The sequence below is a fragment of the Heterodontus francisci genome, chromosome 6, assembly GCF_036365525.1.
Source record: "Heterodontus francisci isolate sHetFra1 chromosome 6, sHetFra1.hap1, whole genome shotgun sequence".
Lineage (NCBI taxonomy): Eukaryota > Metazoa > Chordata > Chondrichthyes > Heterodontiformes > Heterodontidae > Heterodontus > Heterodontus francisci.
In genome coordinates, this window is record NC_090376.1 from 83,492,774 (window position 1) to 83,519,291 (window position 26,518).

The 26,518-nt window shown below is 43.6% G+C and overlaps 1 protein-coding gene across 2 annotated transcripts in view; it reads right to left on the reverse strand.

The window, feature by feature from the left end:
- LOC137370985 (NADPH oxidase 4) overlaps positions 1-26,518 on the reverse strand; it is a 265,074-nt gene that overhangs the window by 74,919 nt on the left and 163,637 nt on the right. For both annotated transcript variants that reach the window (XM_068032888.1, XM_068032887.1), the window contains exons 12-13: positions 21,635-21,695; positions 14,317-14,398 (exon numbers count right to left, since the gene is read on the reverse strand). In XM_068032888.1, the coding sequence (XP_067888989.1) occupies positions 14,317-14,398; positions 21,635-21,695 (143 nt within the window). The remainder of the gene's footprint in view (positions 1-14,316; positions 14,399-21,634; positions 21,696-26,518) is intronic.

Genomic DNA, 26,518 nt, shown 5'->3' on the forward strand with positions numbered 1-26,518 from the left:
GTGAGGGGTGTGGGTGGTTCCCACTGCTCAACTCCCACCTGACCGCAGCATGTCTTTTTTGTTATTAGAATGTAACCCCTTTGTGTTTTATTTGACAAATATACAGACAGCAACAGGTTTTCTTGTAGGTTTCAAGGAGATTATCAATTATTTATTGAGCAATATGCCTTATCCTGAAATTGTCTCAACTACATCCACTCACGCATTCACTCACACACACACACAAAAGAGACAGATAGAGAGGAAAAGGGGTGAGTGGTTTGCAGGTGAGGGTAGGGTTTTGGGGTTCATGGTAAACCTGTTGAATTCTCTTGGAAGTCAAGTTCTTGCAGGCTTGAGGTGTTTGTAGATTTCTCTCTTGGTTGAAAATTCAGTTTGAAGACAGAGGATCACTTCCAATTTCACTGCTTCACAAGTTAAAAATGTGGAATTTTACAGCAGGGCACTTCCCTTCTGGCTTGCTGGATTTCTCCCAGCTCCTTAGCTGGAAAGAAGCTTCTTGGTGATGCTTCTTTCTGGGTGTCTCCCTATCTCTCTCTTTAGACAGCTACCAAAAATGGTTTCACACCTTTACCTCCTTCGACCGTTAAACTTTGTTTCCTACCATTTAGCCAATTTTGGATTCAACTTGCCAGTTGCCCTTGGATTTCATGAGGTTTTACTTTTTTGACCAGTCATCCATGTGGAACCTTGTCAAAAGCCTTGCTAAAATCCATGTAGATTACATCAAATGTGCTACCAAAGAATCACAGAATGGTTACACCATAAAAGGAGACCATTCAGCCCATTGTGACTGTGCTGGCTCTCTGCTAGAGCAATTCAGGTAGTCCCACTCCCCTGTCCCTTCCTCGTAGCCCTGTAATTTTTTCTATTCAGTTGCTTATTCAATTTGCTTTTGAAAGCTACAATTGAATCTGCCTCCACCACACTCTCAGGCAATGTATTTCATATCGTAACCACTCGCTATGTAAACAAGTTGTTCCTCATGTCACTGTTGCTCCTTCTGCCAATCACCTTCAATCGGAGTCCACTGGTTCTCACCCCTTCTGCCAATGGGAACAGCTTCTCCCCATTCCCTCATGATTTTCAATACTTCTGTCAAATCTCCTCTCAAACTTCTCTTTGAGGAGAACAGCCCCATCTTCTCCAATCCATCCAGATTAATGAAGTCGCTCATCCCTGGAATCATTCTCGTAAAACTTTTCTGTACCCTCTCTAAAGCCTTCACATCCTTCATAAAGTCTAGTGCCCAAGATTGGGCACAGTACTCCAGTTGAAGTTGAACCAGAGTTTTACGAAAGTTAATCATAATTTTCTTACTCTTGTACTCAATGCCTGTATTTATAAACCCCAGGATCCCATTTGCTTTTTAAACCACTTTCTCAACCTGCCCTGGAATCTTCCACGATTTGTGCACATATCATAGCCTTATCAATCCTCCTGGTTACCTTCTCAAAAAATGTAGTTAGCCAATCAATTAGTTAATCAAGTTAGCCAGACATGACCTTCCCTTAACAAATCTATGCTGATAGTCCTGGGTTAATCCGTGCCTTTCTAAATGACAAGTAATAGGGGCGGCACAGTGGCGCAAGGGGCGGCACAGTGGTGCAGTGGTTAGTACCGCAGCCTCACAGCTCCAGCGACCCGGGTTCAATTCTGGGTACTGCCTGTGTGGAGTTTGCAAGTTCTCCCTGTGTCTGCGTGGGTTTTCTCCGGGTGCTCCAGTTTCCTCCCACAAGCCAAAAGACTTGCAGGTTGGTAGGTAAATTGGCCATTACAAATTGTCCCTAGTATAGGTAGGTGGTAGGGAAATATAGGGACAGGTGGGGATGTGGTAGGAATATGGGATTAGTGTAGGATTAGTATAAATGGGTGGTTGATGGTCGGCACAGACTCGGTGGGCTGAAGGGCCTGTTTCAGTGCTGTATCTCTAAACTAAAACTAAACTAATACTGTCCCTCAAAATTTTGTCCAATAATTTGCCCACAACCAAGGTTAGGTAGGCTGACCTGTAATTGCTCAGTATATCTGTTCCTCCCTTTTTAAACAACTGTGCAAGGTTAGCAGTCCTTCAGTCGTCTGGCACCACATCTGTAGCCAGAGAGAATTGGAAATTGATGGTCAGAGCCTCCACTATTTTCACCCTTGCTTCTTTTAACAGCCTGGCATAAATGTCATCCAAGACGGCAATTTATCTACTTTTAAAGATGTTATATCCCTTAATATTGCCTTTCTCACTATGTTTATCCCATCCAATATTTCACATTCCTCCTCCTTAATTACAATGCCTACACTGTCACCCTCTTTTGTGAAAACAGGCACGAAGAATTAATTGAGAACCATGCCCATGTCTTCCACCTCCACGCACAGGTTACCTTTTTGGGTCTGTAATTGACCCTATTCTTTCCTTAGGTATCCTCTTGCTCTTTATGTATTTATAAAACATCTCTGGGGTTGTCCTTGATTTTTTTTTTGCCAATTTTTTTTCATGCCCTCTCCTTGTTTTCCTAATTTCATTGTTAATTTCACCCCTGCACTTTCAATACTCCCCTGAGCTTTCTACAGTATTTTCTGTTTTTGTTTCAAATTTGCAGCATCTACAGTATTTTGTTTTATCTAAAACTTTAAAACACGTGAGATTACGGCAGCTCTTTGGCGTGCGGTCCGCCATTTTTTGAGTTTGCTGCCGAAATCCAGCCCGATGATGTCAGTCAGCGTGTAATGCTGGATTGACCGTAGTGGTGGCATTTTCAGCCTCGTCGCCTCAGCTAATGCTTTCTCTTAACCTCATACAGCAGTAGGAAGGACCACCTCGCCCCCACCCCCCCCCCTCCCCACACACCCCACCAACCAATGCTATTTAAAGGGATTATCAACTATTTTCAGGTTAGTTCATGATTGATTTCTTCTGTCGCTTGCTGAGTGAGAAGTTTTTGGTGATTTGTACTGCTACTTAAAGTTGGTGAGGTCTACAGGGAGTGTTGTGACACGTGATGAAGGCCTTGGTCCTCACTTCAAGGGTAATGCTCACAATACTTGCTCCCAGTTGTGAATGCTGTAGTTTTGATCTCGCTTGGCCTGCAGCATGATTGGGAGAATAAGCAGAGGTGACACAGATGAGAATGCGCTGCTGGAAGAGGAGGAGGAGCAGTCACAGCAGGAGGCCATATCCATCCAGGGTCTTCAGGGAGCATTTCTCCTACCTAAACCTCAGCAAGGAACAGCGTGTGCACCGTCTCCGTTTTATTAGGAGATGCTCACTGAAATCTGCCACCTCTTGCACGCGGACCTGCAGCCTCAGAACTGTGGTTGTAAAAGTGATCATGGCCTTCAACTTCCTCTTGTTGGGATACTTCCAGATTGGAGTTGGCAGCATCTCCGGCATTTTGCAGTTTGCAGTCCACTGCTCTGAATGGAGAAACATGGGAATACACTAAATTCTCTCTTTCCAGAGAGAAGCAGGAAGAGTGTGCACACGCCTTCACTAGGATTGCAGGCTTCCCCATAGTGCAGGGTGCCATTGACTGTGCTCACGTTGCTTTGTGAGTACCACATGTAAATTCTGAGATGTACCACAATGTGTTCCACTCTCTCAATGTCCAGCTGGTGTGCAACCATACACAGCGCATCATGCCCAGTATCCTGGCAGCAGTCACGAGGCCTTATTCTGCTTCAGTCCACTGTATTGCCAGCATTTGAGCCACCACAGGAAACCAGAGGGTGGGTACTGAGGGTCACGGGGTATCCACTGACCACATGGATTATGACTTCAGTGTGAAATCCACCATTATGTGGGCCGCATTCATACAATGAGAGCTAAACTGTCACACAGAATGTCATCAAGCAGACCACTGGGATGCTTAAGCAACACTTCTGCTACCTGGAAAACTCTGGAGGAGTCCTGCAGTACTCCACAGCATGTGTCACCATTCATTATGTTCTGCTGCATCCTGTACAACATCACCGTCATGAGGGTACAGCCCTTGCCACCAGGTATATGGCGAGCAGCCGAAGAGGAAAAAAAAGCGGAAGGAAGGAGGAGGAAGAAGAGGAAGGAGGAAAAAGAGGGAAGAGGGAGGAGAGCAGAGGAGACCAACACAGTCCCTTTCTGGCTGGGCTGTCCGTGATCAGTTTATCTGACTGTGGTTCCAGTGAGCACAACCCCAATTCCCAATGCCCCAACAGTTCCCACACCTTCCCTTTCCTGTGTTACTGATCATCAGAGTGTCCACTTGGCCACAATGCTGAAAAAAGCCACCACAAAACAAACATCCAAAACCAACCTTTTAATTCAAACCATCCAATATTCCACAAGAAAATCAACGAGTCACCCTTGTGCATTGACTTAGTGTCTGTATTGTTTGCATTTGCCTGTCCTAGTGCTCCTGCACAGTGCTACCCAACTGGAGCAGCATGGCTTTCACTGGGGCAGACTGCTGATGGCCGTGCAGGACAACCTCGAGCAACTCTGGCCCTACAATGCCAGGTTTTGTACTGTATCACTTCGGCATGGGTGGCAGCAGTCTGGGCTGGATGGCGACAGGCAACAACAAGGGCACTGGCAGAGTTGCAATGGTGGAAGGATGAATGCTGTCACCTTAAGAGAAAACAGGTTTGTGATACACAGCACTACCATCACTTCCCTGGGGCAGTGCCTCAGCAATCCCAGCAATGTGTTAGAGGGCAGAATGCTGCACTACTGTGAGATACTGCAAGTCCTTTGCAGCAGTCTGTGCTTTCATGGCAGCAAGCTTTGCTTCCATGACTTCAGACTGAGCTTCCACTGCAGCACTCAAACATTGTTTCTGTGTGTTCTGCAATGGAAGCTGAGACATGGGCCATCAGACAATGTATCATGGTTGGGTCCACAACGATGGGCTCCAAGTTCTGTACAAAGCCATGTGCAAGGTTGGTGCCAGACTCCTCCATGCTCTTTGCCAGTTACCACAGGCTTTCTGGCAGGCCTGTCATTGCAACAAGTATTGCTGTGTGCATACCCACCAGCCTTATTCTGTATCCCACCCATCAAAATCCTCATCTGAGTCCTCTGCAGCAGCACTCATATGTGACCTCACCCTCTGATGAGCTGGCACCCATGCTAACCTTTCCCGCTGTCCTGGTTGCAGCCCACTCATCCCTGGTGTTGCATCATTGCAAATCCTGGGAACTCCAGGATACATCTCATGTCCTGGGCAACCACATGTGCAGGAGGTGTTGTCAGCTGGAGTGGAAAGAGATAAGAGAGTAAAACAAAGCAGGAAAAGGTTCTGAATGACAGGTGACAGGTTGCTAATAGAAGTGAGAACAAAACTGAATATAAAAAGTTCAGAAGGGAAGTAAAAATGGAAATGAGAGGCAAAGAGAGAGTATGAGAAGAGACTGGCAGAGGGAATCCAGGCTACAGGCATACAAATAGTAAAAAGGTAGTGGGAGGGGGCAGGATGTGGGGTTGACTGGTGATCAAAAAGGAGGCAGAGGGCATGGCTAAGGTACTGCTGCCAAAGACACAATGAAAGAAGAGGTAGTTGAACACTGGAGGGACTGAAAATTGATAAAGAGGAGGTATTAGAAAGGCTGACTGTATTTAAGTTGATAAGTCACCAAGACTGGATGGGTTGCATCCGAGGATACTGAGGAAAGTAAGGGTAGAGATTGCAGAGGCAATAGCCATAATCTTCCAATCCTCCTTAGATACAGGAGTGGTACCAGAGGGCTTTAGAATTGCAAATATTACACCCTTGTTCAAAAAAGGTTATAAGGATAAACCCAGCAACTACAGGCCAGTTTACCCTCAGTGGTGGGAAAGCTTTCAGAAATGATAATCTGGGACAAAACTAATAGTCATTTGGAAATGTGGATTATTTAAGGAAAGCTAGCACTGATTTGTTAAAGGCAAATTGTGTTTAACTTACCTGACTGAGTTTTTTGATGAGGTATCAGAGAGGGTTGAGGATGGCAAGATGGTTGATGTGGTGCATATGGACTTCAAAAAGGTTTTTAATGAAGTGTCACATAACAAGCTTGCCTATGAAGTTGATGCCAATGGAATAAAAGTGGCAGTATGGATACGAAGTTGGCTGAGTGACAGGGAACAGACAATAATGGTGAACAATTGTTTTTCAAACTGGAGGAAGGCACATAGTGGTGTTCCCCGAGTGTCACTACTACAGCCACTGCTTTTCTTGATCTATATTAATGACCTAGGCTTGGGTGTACAAGGCACAATTTCAAAATCTGCAGACGACACAAAACTTGGAAGTATTGTGAACTGTGAGGAAGATGGTGATAGACTTCAAGAGGACATTGACAGGCTGATGGAATGGGCGGACATGTGGCAAATTAAATTTAATGCAGAGAAGTGTGAAGTGATACAATTTGGTAGGAAAAGTGAGGAGAGGCAATATAAAATAAATTATACAATTCTAAAGGGGGTGCAGTAACAGAGAGATTTGGGATTATATGCCCTTGAATTGTTGAAGGTGGCAGGGCAGGTTGAGAAAATGGTTAAAAGGCATATGGGATCCTGGGCTTTGTAGATAGAGACATAGGGAGGAGTTTTATGCTCTCCCCATGGCGGGTTAGGAGGTGGGGAGAGCATAAAATCAGGTGGGATAGTGGCAGGGGGTTTGCAGCCAGCATCCCGGCTCCACCAAAATTTAGTCTGGGATGGGAAGGCCTGTGAACAGGCTTCCCACCCTCCTGCCAATTGAGGACCTTAAATGAGTAATTAACCTCATCCTGCCACAGCCAAATTCAACCATGCGGCGGATGGCCCTGTCACTGCATGGGAAGCACGGCATGATAAAGCATGTGGGTTGCTTCCTGGCTCCTGGTTGCTTGGGATGAGCCTTAGTGCCTGAACTAAAGAAGGGACCCAGCATCGGGAAGGGCATAGCCCATTGAGGGCCTCCCCTCCGCCCTTGCTGCTGCCCAACGCCCACCCCCGTGACCCTCACCCTGCGAGACTTCTTCCGCCCTGACCTACCCAAGGCCTGGCTCCAGCGACGCTCCTCAGCCTCTGGTATGGTCACCTTCAGCAGCCACCAGCTCTGATTGGCTGGCAGCTCTCCAAGGGCAGGACCTCCAGCGCTGAGGTCCTAAATCCTACGGAAGGCCCACCGCTGTCCGCTTAAGTGCATGATTGGTACTAAGTTCAGTAGACCTTCTGGAGAAAAGGCGATGCAGGGATCTCGGCGTCAGTTTCCCCTGACGTCAAGACCCTTGCTGCCAGCATAAAATTCCCTCAAAAAGTACAAAAGCAAGGAAGTTGTGATGAACCTTTTTAAAACACTGGTTCGGCCTCAACTGGAGCATTGTGTCGAGTTCTGGGCACCCTATTTCAGTAAGGATGTGAATGCTTTAGAGAAGGTGCAGAAAAGATTTACAAGAATGATTTGAGGGATGAGGAACATCAGTTACATGGATAGATTGGAGAAGGTGGGGTTGTTCCCCTTAGAAATGGTTGCAAGGAGATTTTTCTGAAATGTTTAAAATCATGAGCGGTCTAGACAGAGTAGATGGGGAGAACCTGTTCCCAATGGTGTCAGGGTGAAGAACCAGAGAATGCCAAATTAAGGTGAATGGGGGGAAAAACCAAGAGGTGCATCCTTAAACTCTCTGCAGCTTGTAAATCAGAATAGATTGTGGGATGAGGGAGAAGTGGGACGTGAGAAGGAAGATTAGGTATGAGCATGCTGTTATCTTCGATGCTTTCATCCCTGTCGCCGGTCATTGTCTCAGTCGTGGGCACTCCAATGACAGCAACCCTTGTCTCCTCCAATGGGTTGAGCCATGCTTGTTCCCTGCTGGTTATGTGCTTGTTGCCGCTTTGCCCCACAAAAGAAAGGCAAGTGTGTTGGTGAGTGTAGTGCAATGTGTCTGGGTGATGTGCCTGTCATGATTGAATTGCTGGCAATGCCTGCAAGCTATGAGATATGGATGTGAGGCTTGCAACAATGCTACATGTGTGAGGATGAGATGAAGCTATGAATGTGAGTTATGAGTCATGGTTGCCAGATATTGTTGGTAAGCAAGTGAAGTGGACGCAGTGCATTGAGCAGTGGTTCAGTTGTATGGAAATGGCTGTTGAACATGCATTCATTGGCCATGCCCATTCATGTGATCCATCATTGAACTTCTTGCGGCACCGCCTCCAGGTACTTGGGGTTAGACTGCTGGCATTGACCTCCATGGCTATCTGCTCTCACCGCCTTTGCAATGTCTGTCTGGAGGGTCACCTAGTCCACTGTCGATAGATAAACTCTCTCCTGTCCACCTTCAGTGGCCTCCAGTGCTGCATCAGAGGACCTTGGAGTCCGCTGTCTGCCATGCTGTGCCATTCTTGCCTTTCTCGGGGAAACTCACTGCTGGAATGATTTCCAGCACCTATTCCAGTCAAAATGCACCTCCCCTTTAAGAGATGCATGCTGGCTTTAACTCTTGCTAGCCTCTCACGATTTTGTGCCACACGCTGAGGCATGCAGCCACTCAAAAGCATTTAGCGCTGGCTGCATACTGCGATCATGTAAATGAGCAGGTAACTCCACGTTTGCATGCTGCCTGCATCAGAAGTGACTGCTGTGGGTTAATTGCGCATTGCAATCCCCGTGCTCATTTTCAGGCCTTATTGAATTTTGTGGCTAATGTTATTTGAGAATCCTTATTGACCTTGTATTTATAAACTGCAATATAGATTTCTTACTTTATTTTGCATAAAAACGATATAAAAATTAATACACAAGTTATCACCATTTCCTTCATAGTCCTAGTCTCCATTTCCCTTAGAAGAAGCAGATTTTCCCAATCATGTTTCAATACTGTAGGAGGTGACATCTTGGATTCCTTAATTTTACATATGTGTTATAAGATAACCAATTCAAATGGACAGTTCCTTTTGAATTGACTAGTACTTGTGAGTGATTGATATTGCTGAGCCACAAACATTGTCACAAATTGCCCAACTTACACAGGTTTGCTGTGAGCTGCGTGCTAAACTGGTAATGGATTGAAGAGACTCATGTTGTTTCCCAACAGCATCTGGCATTCTGCACCATTTAAAAATTATCAGATTCAGCTGTCCTTTTACAAATGAACATACGAATTAGCAGCAGGAGTAGGCCACTCGGCCCCTCCAGCCCACTCTTCCATTCAATAAGATCATGGCTGATCTGATTGTAACCTCGACTCCTCATTACCGCCTACCTCATATAACCTTTCACCCCCTTGCTTATCAAGAATCCATCTACTTCTGCCTTAAAAAATATTTAAAGACTCTGCTTCCACTGCCTTTTGAGGAAGAGAGTTTCAAAGACTCACGACCCTCAGAGAAAAAATTTCTCCTAATTTCTGTCTTAAATGGGCGACCCTTTATTTTTAAACAGTGACCCCTAGTTCTAGATTCTTCCACAAGGGGAAACATCCTTTCCACATCAACCCTGTCAAAACCCCTCAGGATCTTATATGTTTCAATCAAGTCACCTCTTACTCTTCTAAACTCCAGCAGATACAAGCCTAGCCTGTCCAACCTTTCCTCATAAGACAATTTGCCCATTCCAAGTTTTAGTTTCGTAAACCTTCTCTGAACTGCTTCCAATGCATTTACATCCTTCCTTAAATAAGGAGACCAATACTGTACACAGTACTCCAGATGTGGTCTCACCAATGCCCTGTATAACTGAAGGATAACCTCCCTACTTTTGTATTCCATTCCCCTCACAATAAACGATTGTATTAGCTTTCCTAATTACTTGCTGAACCTGCATACTCATCTTTTGTGATTCACGCAATAGGACACCCAGATCCCTCTGCATCTCAGAGCTCTGCAATCTCTCACCATTTAGATAATATGCTTCTTTTTTATTCTTCCTGCCAAAGTGGACAATTTCACAATTTCCCACATTATATTCCATTTGCCAGAACTTTGCCCACTCACTTAACCTATCTATAACTCTTTGTAGCCTCCTTATGTCCTTTTCACAACTTACTTTCCGACCTATCTTTGTGTCATCAGCAAATTTAGCAACCATACCTTCGGTCCTGTCATCCAAGTCATTTATATAAATTGTAAAAAGTTGAGGCCCCAGCACTGATTCCTGCGGCATATGATTTGTTACATCTTTCCAACCAGAAAATGACCCATTTATGCCTACTCTCTGTTTCCTCTTGGCTAGCCAATCATCTATCCATGCCAATATGTTACCCCCTACACCATGAGCTTTTATTTTTCGCAATAATCTTTGATGTGGCACCTTATCAAATGCCTTCTGCAAATCTAAGTAGAGTGCATCCACCGGTTCCTCTTTATCCACTGCACATGTTACTTCTTCAAAGAACTCCAATAAATTGGCTAATTATGATTTCCCTTTCAGAAAACTATGTTGACTCTGCCTGATTACCTTGAATTTTTCTCAGTGCCCTGCTATAATGTCTTTAATGATGGCATCTAACATTTTCCCTTTGACAGATGTTAAGCTAACTGGCCTGTAGTTTCCTGCTTTCTGTCTCCCTCCCTTTTTGAATAAAGGAGTTACATTTGCTATTTTCCAATCTAATGGAACCTTCCCTGAATCTAGAGAATTTTGGAAAATTAAAACTAACCATCAACTATCTCACTCGCCATTTCTTTTAGGACCCTAGTATGAAGTCCATCAGGACCCAGGGGCTTATCGGCCTGCAGCTCCAACAATTTGCTGGTGATTGTCATTTTCTTGAGTTCTTCCCTCCCTTCCATTTCCTGATTTACAGCTATTTCTGGGATGTTACTTGTATCCTCTATAGTGAAGACCGATGCAAAATACCTGTTCAATTCATCTGCCATCTCCTTATTAATTCCAAAGACTCACTTTCTATAGGACCAATGCACATGTTATTAACTCTTCTTTTTTAAATATCTATAGAAACTCTTACTATCCGTTTTTATATTTCTAGCAAGCTTTCTCTCGTACTCTAATTTTTCCCTCCTTATCTATCTTTTAGTCATTCTTTGCTGTTTTTTATATTCTGTCCAGTCTTCTGACCTGCCACCCATCTTTGCGCAATTATATGCTATTTCTTTAAGTTTTATGCTATCTTTAACTTTTTTTGTTAACCACGGATAGTGGGTCCTCCCCTTGGAATTTTTCTTTCTCATTGGAATGTATCTATTCTGTGTATTCTGAAATATCCCCTTAAATGTCTGCCATTGCATTTCTTTGACCTATCCCTTAACCTAATTTGCCAGTTCACTTTAGCTAGCTCTGCATTCATGCCCTCAGAATTTCCCTTATTTAAGTTTAAAATACGAGTCTTGGATCCACTCGTCTCTCCCTCAAACTGAACGTAAAATTCCAATCGTATTATGATGGCTGCTATCTAGGGGTGCATTCGCTATGAGGTCATTAATTAATACTACCTCGTTGCACAATACCAAGTTGAGTATAGGCTGCTCTCTGGTTGGCTCCAGCATGTGCTGTTCTGAGAAACTATCCCAAAAACATTTTATGAACTCTTCATCTAGGCTACCTTTTCCCATCTGATTTTTGCAGTCCATATGTAGATTAAAATCCCCCATGATTATCACCGTACCTTTCTGACAAGCTCCCATTATTTCTTTCTTTATACTCTGTTCTATCATGTGGTTACTGTTAGGAGGTCTATACGCCACTCCCACGAGTGACTTCTTGCCTTTATCATTTTTCATCTCTACCCAAACCTCTTCTATATCCTGGTTTCCTGAACTTAGGTCATCCCTCTCTAATGTGCTAATACCATCATTAATTAACAGATCCACACCTCCACCTTTTCCTAGCTTCCTGTTCTTCCTAAATGCCATGTACCCTTCAATATTCAGGTCCCAATCTATGTCATCCTGCAGCCATGTCTCTGTAATGGATATCAGATCGTACTTATTTATTTCTATTTGCGCTATCAGTTCATCTGTTTTGTTTCGAATGCTACGTGCATTCAGATACAGAGCTTTTAGTTTTGTCCTTTCATTATTTTTGTAACGTTGAGCCTTGACTGCTGATTCACTCTTAGATTTGTACTCTCTGTCCCTTCCTGTCATGGTCTGTTTATCATTTCCCATATCAATACCTTTCTCTCTTGCCTTGTCTCTACTCTTTAATTTACCACATCTTCCCAAATTTGATCCCTTGTCCCCACTATTTAGTTTAAAATCTTCTCTACTTTCCTAGTTATGTGGCTCACTAGGACAGCAGCCCCAGCATGGTTCAGGTGTAGACTGTCCCAAGGATACAGCCCCCACTTTCCCCAGTGCCCCACGAACCGGAACCCACTTCTCTCACATCAGTCTTTGAGCCATGCATTCACTTCTCTAATCTTATTTGCCCTATGCCAATTTGCACGTGACTCAGGTAATAATCCAGAGATTATTACCTTTGAAATTCTGTTTCTTAATTTTATATCTAGTTCCTCATACTGACTATGCAGAACCTCCTTCCTTGTCCTGCCTATGTCATTGGCACCTACATGGACCAAGATGACTGGATCCTCCCCCTCCCACTGCAAGTTCCTCTCTCGCCTTGAGCAGATGTCCCGAACACTGGCACCGGACAGGCAGCACAGCCGTCTGGTGTCTCACTCTTTGCTGCAGAGAACAGTGTCAATCCCCCTCACTATGCTGTCCCTTTTTCCTTCCCCCACTTGGATGGCTTCCTGTACCACGGTGCCATGGTGAGTTAGCTCATCCACCCTCCAGCCCCCACTCTCATCTAAACAAGCTGAAGGGACCTCAATCCTGTTGAACAATTGCAGAGGCTGAGGCTCCTGCACTCCTGCCCTCTGGGTCCCCTTACCTGCCTCAGCTGCAGCCACACACTCCTGTCCCTGACCAAATCAGATAACCCCATCCTAAAGGATGTGACTGTCCCTTCTGGAACAAAATGTCCAGGTAATTTTCCCCCTCCCTGATGCATCACAGTGTTTGTAGCTTGGCCTCCAGCTCACTGACTCTGAGCCGAAGTTCCTCGAGCCACAGACACTCACTGCAGGTGTGTTTGCCGTGGATCACACTGGTGTCCACCAGCTCCCACGTACTGCAGCTGCAACACATCACCTGCCCTGCCATTCCGATAGTGCTGTAAATATTTAATTATTTATTTTGTTAATAGGAAATACTCATGAGCCAATCTATAAAGCTTTACTACTATTAGTAAATAAAATCTAATTACTACAATTACCTGAGTTTTTGAAAGATAAATGAGAAAAACTCTCACTAACCAATCAACTACCTGTTTTCCTGTGATGTCACACAGATTTTTTTCTCAAAATGCAGTCGTTCCGCTCTGGTAGACTGGACTGGCGTGCTCTTTTATGGCCGCTACTGGCGGTCTCTGGATCCTCATCTCTCCTGCTCTTTTATGGATGCTGCCGGCAGTCTCCAGGTCCTCCTCTCTCCCGCTCTTTTATGGCTGCCGCCACCGGGGGATGGATGGATTTTTGTGCGTTACATCCCCCACATCCAGAGACTTTTAAAAAATATTAACCAATGCTGAAGAATTGTCCAGTAATAAAGCTAGTGGGCATGTCAGGGCTGCCAACATTCTGATGGCCACGACTTGCCTAATTTCCACTGCCGAGGTCAGTCTCTCTATGCACCCATTGGAAAAGTTGATACTTTACTCTTCTCGGCAACCAGTCCCTTTGTGGACCTGTCTTTCTGTATCTTCGAACTTCTACACTGCATCCTATGATCAGCATCTGACAATGGTCCCAGTGCCACACACGCCTTGTTCCACCGTTATTGCCTGGATTTCACATTCTAAGCATTTCCCTCTTCCACTGACTAGTTTTCCCCTTTCATCCACTGACATTAATTGTCTTTCCTCAACAATCCATAGCTCGTTAAACTTATTCCTCTTCTTTGGCACCTACCACCCCTGCTAGCTGACCTTCCCTGTCTTGGCTAGCCCAACCATTCCTGCTGACCTCAATTCTCCTCCCTGACTTTTCTTCACATGTGTTGCCTGGATTTCTGGTGCCGTGATGCCTGCTTCCCCTGCTAACCTGAATTATGCTTCTTCAGCACTGCCCTCACTAGCTGGCTTCCTGTGCGTCAAGCCACAATCCCTTGTTGACTGAATTCTCTCTCTCTCTCGCTCTGTCCTTCCCTTCCCTCTCCTCCTGTCCCATGCACCACTTTGGTCCCAATATACCATGCCCTCTAACCTTGGTTGCGTGACCACTGCCTTTGGTCTCAACTCCCCCTGAACTACAGGAGATCAACTAATATTAAGTGGTATAAGTATAACATTAATAATGACTAAAATTAGATAATATTCAGTGTTGTAAATAACAGTCACATTTACACAGACTTACTTTGGGTAATTTCTCTGCTGCAGTATGGGCAGGATCTCTGCATCCAAATTTGGTCCAGATAGCAGCAGCTCCCTAAATCTTTCTGCAAGAACATAAAGATTAAGAAAAACATACAAAACGAATCAATATTTCTGATATATTGTTGCTGTTCAGTACTGAACTCATTTATTGCAACTCAATGTACAGCAATGATGCCTTCAGTATATCGGGCTCTGTAACGACCTACACGACACTCTATTTCCCTTAATGGGTTCAGTCAAATAATGGATTGAAATAATAGCTTTTGCCAGTTCTTAGCCAGCTCTCGTGAAATATGCAGAACATTCTTGTATTTACCTTTCAAATATGTGGGAGTTTTTTGCATAATATACATTCTGAAATAGCTAACATGATGGCTGAAATGAAGATAGTAAGAGCTGAGGTTCGACAGGTGTAATGAACTCTGATGGACATCTTCCAATATCATCTGGCCCTCAAGGAACATTGTACTCCTTAAACACTAACCCATGTTATTCTTTATAATTATTAAAGAGATAGACACTTAGATTTCTAGAAAACCTTCGATTAAGTTATTCATAAAAATCTGCTTCTGAAACTGAAAACAATGGGAAATCAGGGTAAAACCTGGAATTGGATTACAAAAAAAAATCTTCTAAAGCAAAGAATTTGCTAGTTGAATGATGCTGAGGCAAGATTAGTTTTGGAACTATTCCTAACCTACATTAATGATTTAGACTTGGAAACCCAATACAAACTGGTCAAATTCATACATGATTATAGAAATGAGCAGTTGGTTTAGGAGAAGGAGCAACTGGGGTCCGACAAGAGGAATTGAATAAAAGTCAATAAATGGGAAGAATCGTGAGAAATGAAAGTTAAATAGACAATACAAAGTACTGCATATTGGAAAGAAATGTTGATGCCGTGCATAAACTATAGGTGGTGTAGAAATAACTAACAGTGAACTTGAATGATACTTGGGAATAACAGATTCAGAACTTAACTTTTTTTCATTTATTCATGGGATGTGGGTGTCACTGGCTAGGACAGCATTTATTGCCATCCCTAATTAATAACCCTTGCGAAGGTGGTGGTGAGCCTCCTTCCTGAACTGCTGCAGTCCATGTGGGGTAGGTACACCCACAGTGCTAATATTAAATAATTGAATCACAGTATATGGGGAGACAACTTTTTAATTTTAAACAAAAGGGCTGAATTTAAATGCTCCCATCAGGTGGAGAATGGGCAGCAGCAATTTTCCCTTCCATTGACAAGTTTAAAGTCTACCCTGACCACCTCCAGGCGCGTATCCATTGTCTCTCGAGATAAGGAGGCCCAAAAGAAAAGAAAACATTAAAAGTGGTAATTATTTGAAATTTTTGTCAGACTTGTGAATAGAGCAGTGACCAAGTGCGTATGTGCCGAGATCTGTCTTCATTAGTTTATAAGTGGTGCAATGGTGAGAATAATTGTGTCCCTTAATCACACTTCTGTCGAAAATGCAAAAATGTCCTTTAGTGCAGTATAACTAGAGCATAAAAGGCGACTTGGACCACTCAAGGTTAGCTGCCTGGTAATAAACTCCAACTTGTATATCAATTAGTAGAGTTGGCATAATTCTGGAGGTTAAGGATAGCAAAGGCAAGAGATGTGAAAGTGAATAGTTAAGATTTAAAGCCAGCTGAATTTGAAGGGGTGAAGTTTCACAGAATCTTATCTTGAGGAACTCCACTGAGGCAGCAGCATCATTTCGAACTCACACTTTCTGTATGCAGAAGTTTAATTACAGAGTTAACCAGTACATGCTAAAGCGGATTTCCTGGAGTATGCATAAGGCTAAGTGAAAGCTGTTGCACCTTGGTAATGTGCTCCCAACAACCATCCATTGCTCAGTCATGTAGTATTTTCCAGTTCTGTGGTCGCCAGCTTATAATTATAATTAAAATAAAAATGGCAGGGGCTGGAGTTGGGAGATGTTGGTGGATGGGTGGGGGGGGCGGGGAGGGGGATGGGGCTGGTGGTGGTGAATTGCATGCTGACAAGTGCACAAGTGCAAAACCAGCTAAGAATTTCAAGCAAACAAGCATGCAGTATTGAATGTGCTAATATTTATTTACAGAGACCCATTTTCTTTTTACACATGCATTCCATTTGGGGAAAAAAGACTTGTACTTATAGAATGCCTTTCATGACCACAGGACATCTCAAAGCTCTTTACAGTCAATGAAGTACTATTGAAGTGTAGTCACAGTTGTAATGTACAAAATGTGGCAGCAAATTTGTGTACAGCAAGCTCCCACAAACAGAAATGTGCTAATGACCAGATCATGTTTTTTATGATGTTGCTTGAGGGATAAATATTGATCAGGGCACCAGGGATAACTTCTTTTACATATGCCGTGGGACCTCTACATCCACCTGAGCGGCCTGACGATGCCTCAGTTTAATATCTCAACCAAAGGACAGCACCTCTGACAGTACTGCACTGGAGTGTCAGCCTAGATTGTTGTGCTGAAGTCCTGGAGTGATACTTGAACCCATAATCATCTGATTCAGAGGCAAGAGTGCTACCAACTTAACCGCAACTGACATATTTACATAGAATTTCCAGTACACACTCAAGCCACATGACCCAACTTGTCTGTGTCAGTGTTTATGCTTCACATGAGCCTCCTTCCACCCTAATTCATCTAAACCAATCTGTATATCATTCCAACTTTTTAAAAACCTGCCACTTGTTGAAAGAAATTTAGAAAAACATTTGGGAAATACCGTACACGGGTGTGACTTTGCATATATAGCAGGAATGAACAAACCTACATTGAATTAAGCAGACATAAAATACAGTATGGGTGCCTGCAGAATCCAAGCCTATTCCACAGGAATCTGTCAGGGTGCAGGAAATCCAGCTGTACCCAAATGGCTTTTATGTAAAATTATGGTATGGCTCCATGTAAGGGATGGCGATTATGTTACTAGACTAGTAATGCAGGGGCCATGACTAATAATCCAGAGACATAAGTTTAAAGGAGGTGAATTTAAATTCAGTTAATTAAACAAATCTGGAATTTTTTAAAAAGCTAGTATCAGTAACGGTGACCATGAAACTACCAGCTTGTCATAAAAACCCATCTGGTTCATTAATGTCATTTAGGGAAGGAAATTTGCCTTCTTCACCCATTCTGGGCTACATGTGACTCCAGACCCACAGCAATGTGGTTGTCTCTTACCTGCCCTCTGAAATAGCCAATGCAAGCCACTCAGTTGTTTCAAGCAGTTATGAAAAATTTGAATAAAAATAAAACTGGGCAGACCACCAAACATCAACCTAGGCATTGGACATGGCAAAAGCACACCCAGCCCAGTCAACCCGGCAAAGTCCTCCTCACTAACATCTGGGGACTTGTGCCAAAATTGAGAGAGCTGTCCCCCAGACTAATCAAGCAACAGCCCGACATTGTCATACTCACAGAATCATGCCTTTCAGCTAACATCCCAGTCACCTCCATCACCATCCCTGGGTATGTCCATCCCACCAACAGAACAGACCCATCAGAGGTAGTGGCATGGTATCCAGTCAGGAAGGAGTGGCCCTGGAAGTCAAGATTTGACTCTGGACCCCATGAAGTCTAATGGCATCAGGTCAAACACAGGCGAGGATTACCACCTTCTGCCCTCCCTCAGTTGATGAATTAGTGCTCCAACAAATTGAACACCACCTGGAAGAAGCACTGTGAATAGCAAAGGCACAAAATATACTCTGGGTGAGGGACTTAATGGCCATCACCAAGAATGGCTCGGTAGCACCACTACTGACCAAGCTGGCCAAGTCGTGAAGGACATATCAGCCAGTCTTGCGGCAGGCGGTGAGAGAACCAACAAGAGGGAAAAACCCACCTGACCTCGTCCTCACCAACCTACCTGTCGCAGATTCACCTGTCCATGACAGTATTGGAGGCAGTGACCACTGCAGTCCTCGTGGAGACGAAGTCCTGTCTTCACACAGAGGACACCTTCCATCGTGTCGTGTGACACTACCATCGTACTAAGTGGAATAGATTCAGAACAGATCTAGCAGCTCAAATCTGGGCATCTATGAGGAGCTGTAGTCCAACAGCAACAATTTGTACAACAATTCACAACAATTTGTAGCCTCAAGGCCCAGCATATTCCTCACTCTACCATTATCATCAAGCCAGGGGACCAACCCTGAGTTGAATTAAGAGTGCAGGAGAGCATGCCAGGAACAGCACCAGGCACACCTAAAAATGAGATGACAGCCTAATGAAGCTACAACACAGAATTACATGCATGCTAAACTGCAGAAGCAAAATGCTATAGACAGAGATAAGCAATTCCACAACCAACACAACCAATGGACCAAATCAAAGCTCTGCATTCCTGTGAGATCCAGTCATGAATGGTGGTGGAGAGTTAAACAACTAAAGGAGGAGAAGGCTCTATGAATCACCATCCTCAATGATGGCAGAGTCCAGCATGTGAGTGTAAAAGGCAAGGCTGAAGGGTTTACAACCATCTTCAGTCACAAGTGCCGAGTGGATCCAGCTCAGCCTCCTCTTGAGACCTCAACCACCACAGATGCCAATCTTCAGCCAATTTGATTCATTCCACAAGATATCTAGAAATGGTTGAATACACTGGATACAGCAAAGGCTATGGGCCTTGATAGCATCCAAGCTACGGTGCTGCAGACTTGTGCTCCAGAACTAGCTGCACCTCAAGACAAATTGTTCCAGTACAGCTTACAACACTGGCATTTACCTGACAATATGGAAAATTGCCGAGGTATGTCCTGCCCACAAAAGGTAGGACAAATCCAAACCAGGCAATGTGTGCCCCATTGGTCTACTCTCATCTGCTAAGTGATGGAAGGCGTAATTGACAGTACCATCAAGTGGCACTTACTCACCAATAACCTGCTCACCAATGCTCAGTTTTAGTTCCACCAGGACCACTTGGCCTCAGACCTCATTACAGCCTAGGTCCAAATATGGACAAAAGATCTGAATTTCAGAGGTGAGGTGACGACTGCCCTGACTGCATAAAGTTGAAGTCACTGGGAATAAAGGGGAAAACTCTCCACTGGTTGAAGTCATATCTAATATAAAGGAAGATGGTTGCAGTTGTTGAAGACTAATGAACACAGCCTCAGGACAGCTCTGCAGCAGTTCCTCTGGACACTGTCCTAAGCTCAACCATCTTCAGCTGCTTCATCAATGACTTCCCTCCATCACAAGGTCAGAAGTGGAGATGTTCGCTGATGATTGCACAGAATTCAGTTCCATTCACAACTCCACACAGCAAGACCTGGACAACATTCAGGTTTAGGCTGATAAGTGGAAAGTAGTATTCATGCCGCACAAATGCCGGGCAATGATCATCTCCAACAAGAGAGAATCTAACCAACTCCCCTTGACATTCAAAAGGTATTACCATCGCTGAACCCCCACTATCAACATCCTATGGGTCACCATTGACCAGAAACTGAACTGGACCAGCCATATAAATATTGTGACCAAAGAAGCAGGTCAGAGGCTGGGAATTCTGTGGCAAGTAACTCACCTCCTGATTCCCCAGTGCCTGTCCACCATCTGGAAGGGACAAGTCAGGACTGTAACAGAATATTTTCCACTTGACTGGATGAGTGCAGCTCCAACAACACTCAAGAAGCTTGACATCATCCAGGACAAAGCGGCTCACTTGGTCAGCACCCCATGCAACACCTTAAACATTCACTCCCTCCACCATCGCTGCACAGTAGTTGCAGTGTGTACCATATACAGGATGCACTGCAGCAACTTGCCAAGGCTTCTTCGATAGCACCTTCCAAACCAGGAACCTCCTCCACCTAGATGCAGGTATATGGGAACACCAACACCTGCAAGTTCTCCTCCAAGTCACACTTCATCCTGACGTGGAACTACATCACCGTTCTTTCATCGTTGCTGGTTCAAAATCCTGGAACTCGCTTCCTAACATCACTGTGGGTGTCCCTACACCACATGGACTGCAGCAGTTCAAGAAGGCAACTCACCACCACCTTCTCAATGGCAATTAGGGATGGGCAATAAATGCTGACCGTGCCAGCAAGGCTCACATCCCATGAGTAAGTAAAAAATAAGCATTTTACAAGAAAATGTTCTCTTTCAGCACTCATACCTGAACAGTATGACAAACAAGTTTCAGCCTGGCATATCATAAGTTTCCTGCAGCTCAACAAATACTCAGTAAACTGAAGATGTAACCTGCATGTGAATTTGAGGGAAGAGAACAACGTTTGGCATCACCTTAACTATGAAAGTTGCAAGGATAGATTTGAAGAGGGGATCCAAGTTTGTGCTGTCTGGCTGGTGGTATGATGAAGGAATGGAATATCTCCTGACAACACAGAGCATGCGCAGAGCGATTGCCGACGTCATCAGTGCACCCGAACATTTGCCAGCTATCCAATATGGGTATGCACATGCACACGGTGACATCACCCCTCAATGGCCATGATCACTCCCTCCACCCCCCCTCAAACAGTATCCCGCTCCGACCCGTAATCACTACCTCAATCGCCGCTTGTCTTCCCTGCTCCCTGCTGCCGTTCTCTCCCACTCCTGCTCACCACTCCATCCCACGGCTCCTGTCCCATTGTCACTCCATTCCACCATTCCCAACGATTTGCTGCTTCATCCCGCTGCTGCCGACTGCTAGCTTCCCATGTCGTTGCTTCTCCCCACTCGCCGCTTACACCCCCCACCAGCTGCTTCTCCGAGCGGTGAGGCAGGAAGCAAGTGGCAGGATGGAGCGGCAAACAGTCGGGAGCGACGGGATGGAGCGGCGAGCAGTCGGGAGTGGCAGGATGGAACGGCGAGCAGTCGGGAGTGGCAGGATGGGGTAGTAAGTCGTTGAGAGCAGCGGGATGGAGCGGCAAGCAGTCAGGAACAATTGGATGAGGTAGTGAGTAGTCAAGAGTGGCGAAATGGACCAGCGAGAAGAGGGGTGCAGGAGGAAGCGGGGATGAGAAGAGGCGATTGCAGAAAGGAGCGGGTAACTGTTTCGAGGAGGGGGTATGGAGGCAGCCATCACGGCCATTGAGGGGCGAGGAGGTTTGTGTCAAATTGAGCAGCACCATCTTTATTACTGGCAGCTGCCTGAGACGTCGCAGACACTGACCTTTCAATCAATGAGGCTGCATTTGTGTATGTGCCAGTACTGCGCCACCTATTGGTTGCATTGTCAGAAAATGCCGCCATTAAGGAAACACATACCATTTCCACATTTGGATTCAGTTGTAAAATGTTGGCCTTACCTGTCCAATCTCCAAGAACGCGAAGATGGATGCCAAATGTTCCTCGGTTTTCTGTAGGATTCTAGGAAATAAAGCAATGTAGAAATGATTTTGTAATTAAATATCCGCTCGATGTTTCACTCTATTAGCTGTAAAATAATGCAAGATAATCACTGACTGAAACTTATTAAAGTACCATTGGGAAATTTCAAGTGCCAGCAGGATTTCTACAATTGACTTTAAGCGCTGGGCTAGGAAGGAAATGAGCCAGCACTGGTTCCCACTCTTGATCGCTATGCAGAAATTGTATACATGGACACTGGTTGTGGACAGGCTCAGCCTCTGCTATGATACCCCACTGATGACTTTTGTTCTCTAGCCTCACATATGAATAACCATTTGGGTCAGTCTGTCAGTTCCCAAGGAGCCATTACCTTCAGGATAGGAGGAAAAAAAATTGTGGTGGGAAGGGGAAACCATCACTTTATGCAGAGGAAACTACAAACCAAAACAACACCTTGGAAATCCAATGTGCTGCACCGTCAATGGAGGTTAATATTTGCGATATGTTCAAATAATAGTGAATCCCCAAGCTCTGTGCCTTCAGGGAAGTTCGGGCAAATCTTGCACATTATATGGTATAGATTTCTAGGATTAGACATTCAGAACTGACGGCTACATACGTCATTTGGAAAGCCAGTTTTATCAGAATGCAAAGAAAGAAGAAAAGTGGATTTGCCAAGAGAAAGTGTTTACTTCAGTCATCGCTGAAACTCAAAACTCATTGTGGCGACAAATTCATCATTAATGGCATTTGCAACAAATAAAATTCACAAATCTCAGTTAAATTCCCCTTATTTAGTTAATCCTCCTGTTAATTCTGTGTTTTCTGTAAGTAATCAGATAGGGAAAACGAATGACATAAGAACCTAAAACCAAGTAACAAAGAGGAACAAATGAATGGATTCCAAGAAATAATTTATTCAGTTGACACCCCTAATATTAAAAAAATATAGCTCATGTGTCAATAGGTGATACACATAATAGAGTCTATGCATCTCATACATCCATCACTTGGGCAATGTTAACCTGGTTAATGGACACAGTAACAAGTCAAATATTCCAGTAGTTTCTCTAATGAACTGCAGGTGCAGCAAATCATTTACAATGAGGATTATAGTGTTTAGCCAGGATTTTCTTATTCTGCTTATATTTCCTACATTTGTGCTATAAATCAGAGTCCAGTAACAATTAGTCAATTGTGGTTAGCTTGGGCACGCACTAACTGGAAGATATACATTGATTTTCTAAGGATTGTAAAACCAGATAGCTTTATACTTTGAAAACGTTCAGAAAACCAATTCTGAAGTTTCAAGAATTGCTGCAAAATCAGGAGATATATTTTCCTCCAAACACCAATATACTCCTGGGTGTCTTACACAGTAGTGCATCAATATTTATTTTGCTATTTGATGGACAGAAGAACACTTTACACAAATATTACATATCACGGTTAGACCAAAAAATTTCTCCAAAATCTCTGCATAATGTTATTTTAATTTCAGATGTACATTAAAGGAACAAAAGATTTGGCGAGAAAACATGTAAGATTGCTACAAAAGTGTGTATGATAAGATCAATATTGCTTACTTAAGGACAAGGAAGAGCATTTTATCACCTTAATTGAAAAAGTAGTAGCCTAAAAAAATAGAAATATCCTGAAAGTGCTATAATATATAATTTGATTCAAATGTTTACTACTTTATGTTAAGTTAGTTAAATTCTCACATTTAGTTTCTGATGTATGAAATAGGTTGTGATATTTTCAGTAGTGAAAGGATGTGTCTTACAGCACCTAGTAGTAGACATAGCCATCTGCAAACATTTTAAAAAAGAAAATGAATTCACAGAAAACAAGGTTCTGGGACAAAGACCAGAGACTCCCAAGGGGCTGCACAGTTAGTGTGCTGAGGAAATCTGAAAATACACACATTTCCTTAAATGTATTCATTGAAAACCCATGACACAGATGTCAATTCTTTTCTGCTAAAGTCATTACACAGCTGGAGTTTGTTATACTAATTTAAGGCTTAAGTTGATTCAACCAGTTGACAAATAACTTAAATGATTAAAAATAAATACTGCAATATTGAGCTCTACAGTTCCACAGACTAGGAAATAAACTACGATTGCACATAGGTGATACAGAATGCCAGTTTCTGTATTCAAACTCTGTTCCTTGACTTGAGCAGATAATCTAAACTGAGATCTGATTTGAGCTGTTGAATCAGATGGATGCAAAAGATTCCACGACACTATTTAAAGAAAGGTTTTCCAAGTGCTCTGACAAATATTCCTTCCTCAACCAACAACATCACAACAGATTGTCATTCATTTCATTTTGGGATAAAAGCAAAATACTGCGGATGCTGGAAATCTGAAATCTGTACTAATGCTTTGTCTTTCAACACACCATTAACATATTGTTTGCCTTTGCTCAGTGACCTTTTGGTCAGCTATGTGGCCTGGTCCAATCTATACCTCCTTTGTTATCTCTTGCCCCACCCCCACCTCACTTGCTTATAACCTGTGACTTTTCTAATATTTGTCAGTTCCGAAGAAGGGTTACTGACCCGAAACGTTAACTCTGCTTCTCTTTTCACAGATGCTGCCAGACCTGCTGAGTGGTTCCAGCATTTCTTTTTATTTCATTTTTGGATTTCTGCACTCTGAAAATGGCTACATTTGCCTATAGTCACTGCACTTTAGAGTAATTAATTCTATGTGGAAGTGTTCCAAAGATACTTTGAAATATAAGGTGCTTATATAAATGCAAGTCTTTTTTTTATTGTTAATCAGTGGTTGTCCCTCCAAAGCTCCTACACATTTCATTCTTGATCATAAATGAAAGATTTTTCATTACAAGAAACAGCTAGAGAATAAGTTCCCCTGAGCTGACTTGAGAAAAAAATACATTTAATTCAATTATTAAAAAAGAAATAAAGATTGCATTTATATAGACCTTTCATGATCACAGAACATCCCAAAGCACTTTATAGCCAATGAGGTACTTCTGAAATGTAGTCACTGTTGCATGCAGCAAGTTCCCAGAAAGGGTAATGTGATAATGACCAGATACTTTGTTTTGGTGATACTGTTTGAGGGATAAATATTAACCATGGCACTGAGGAGAACTCCTCTGCTCCTCTTTACGGTCTTTTTATGTCCACATTAGAGGGCAGACAGGGCCTCGGTTTAATGTCTCATCCAAAAGACAGCACCTCCAACAGTGCAGTACTTCCTCAGTTGAACTTAAACCCAGAAATTCTGACTCAGAGGTGACAGTGTTACCAACCAAGTTATGACTGACATACATTAAGCTCACAATAGCCAGAAAAGAGACATCTTTACAGTCATTGTCTCCACTTTTCAGGAAATAAAATAGGACTATGGTAACTGTACACACTTGGAGAGGGCATTAAGAACACGTCACCTTGATTCATATCTTTTGATACTTTCTGGTTATGGGATGTTGGAAAGAAGTTCGCTTGATTAGAAACCATGACCAGAACTTTAGCCCACCCCCCCCCGCAGGAGTGGGCTGGGAGGCAGGGGTGGCGTTCACGCGCCTTTCCACCCCTACTGCAATTTTACCAGCAGTGGGAGAGGTGACAAACAGCCTGCTGGCCCCAGGCCAATTAAGACCCTTAAGTAGCCAATTAGTTGCCACTTAAATGCCTCCTCCTGCCGCCACTGGAATATTACCAGCGGTGGGCGGGTGGTTCAGTAGCTCAGAAGGCCACCCAAGTTAAACCTGGCCGTCTACTTGCAGACTCTGGTTATGGGGTGGGGGGGAGGTGGGGGTGAGGGGAGTCCTCCTGATCGGCACCCTGTGCCCGACGGAGGGTTCCCTCCAAAGTCACAAGCCATCCACACTGGAGCACCTCCCAACCCCCTCTCGACCAACCACACCCCGCACCCGTCCCCACCCACCACCCCCAACCAGCCGATTGTCCACAGCTCGGCCTCACACACTTATCTGTATTTCGGGGCCTCGTTCATATTGCTCTTGTAGGCAGGGCTTCCTGCCTCAAAGGGGTGGAAGTCCCACCTGAGGCCAATTAAGAGCCTGGGACATGTAAAATTACGTTGTGGCTTCCAGGACCGGTAAAATCCAACCCAAAGTGTACAATTCAATGATAATGGACCTCATTCAGGAACTATATTTTTGGCTTCCATTTTTCTAATGCACGTTAATTACTTATGGCTGTAAAATGGATTATGCAAACAACATACCCTTAATCCTTTCATTCCCTTGCATTTCAAGAAAACCAACAAAATTGCTAATGACAAGACTTCTTTTAAAAATAGACAGCAACTTCTTCATTAAAAGGCAGCTTTACTAATTAGTATTTCTCCCCTTTTACCTTTGCAACACAGGCAAACACTGCAGTCTTGAAAAATATTACATTCAGACTTGGAAGTCCTGCAAATGGATCAGACCCAGCACAAGAAATAGGCTTCCTAAGCTGACTGTGAGTATATTAATGAACATAAATTGTAGTTGAATCAATAACTCAAAGATCCAAGAAAAATTCTTAATGACCTATAATTTGCTGTTAAAATCATAGTGATGCGATTGACATTCATCATTATTTTTGCACAAATGCTACAGTAGCTTCAGGCAAGGATAGCTGCACATTTATATGCATAAATCCAAAAGTCGCTTTCTGAGATGCTGATGTGTTTGGCTCATTATTAAAAAGCATTGAATGGGTGAAGTTGCTGTACTTGTGTGGTACATACTAAATAAACACACCACAGAAAGTTAAGTCTTGTCCATTTCAGTATAGCCACTATTTAATGATGTGTTAAGTTACAGCATGGCTACCCGACCCGAACCCG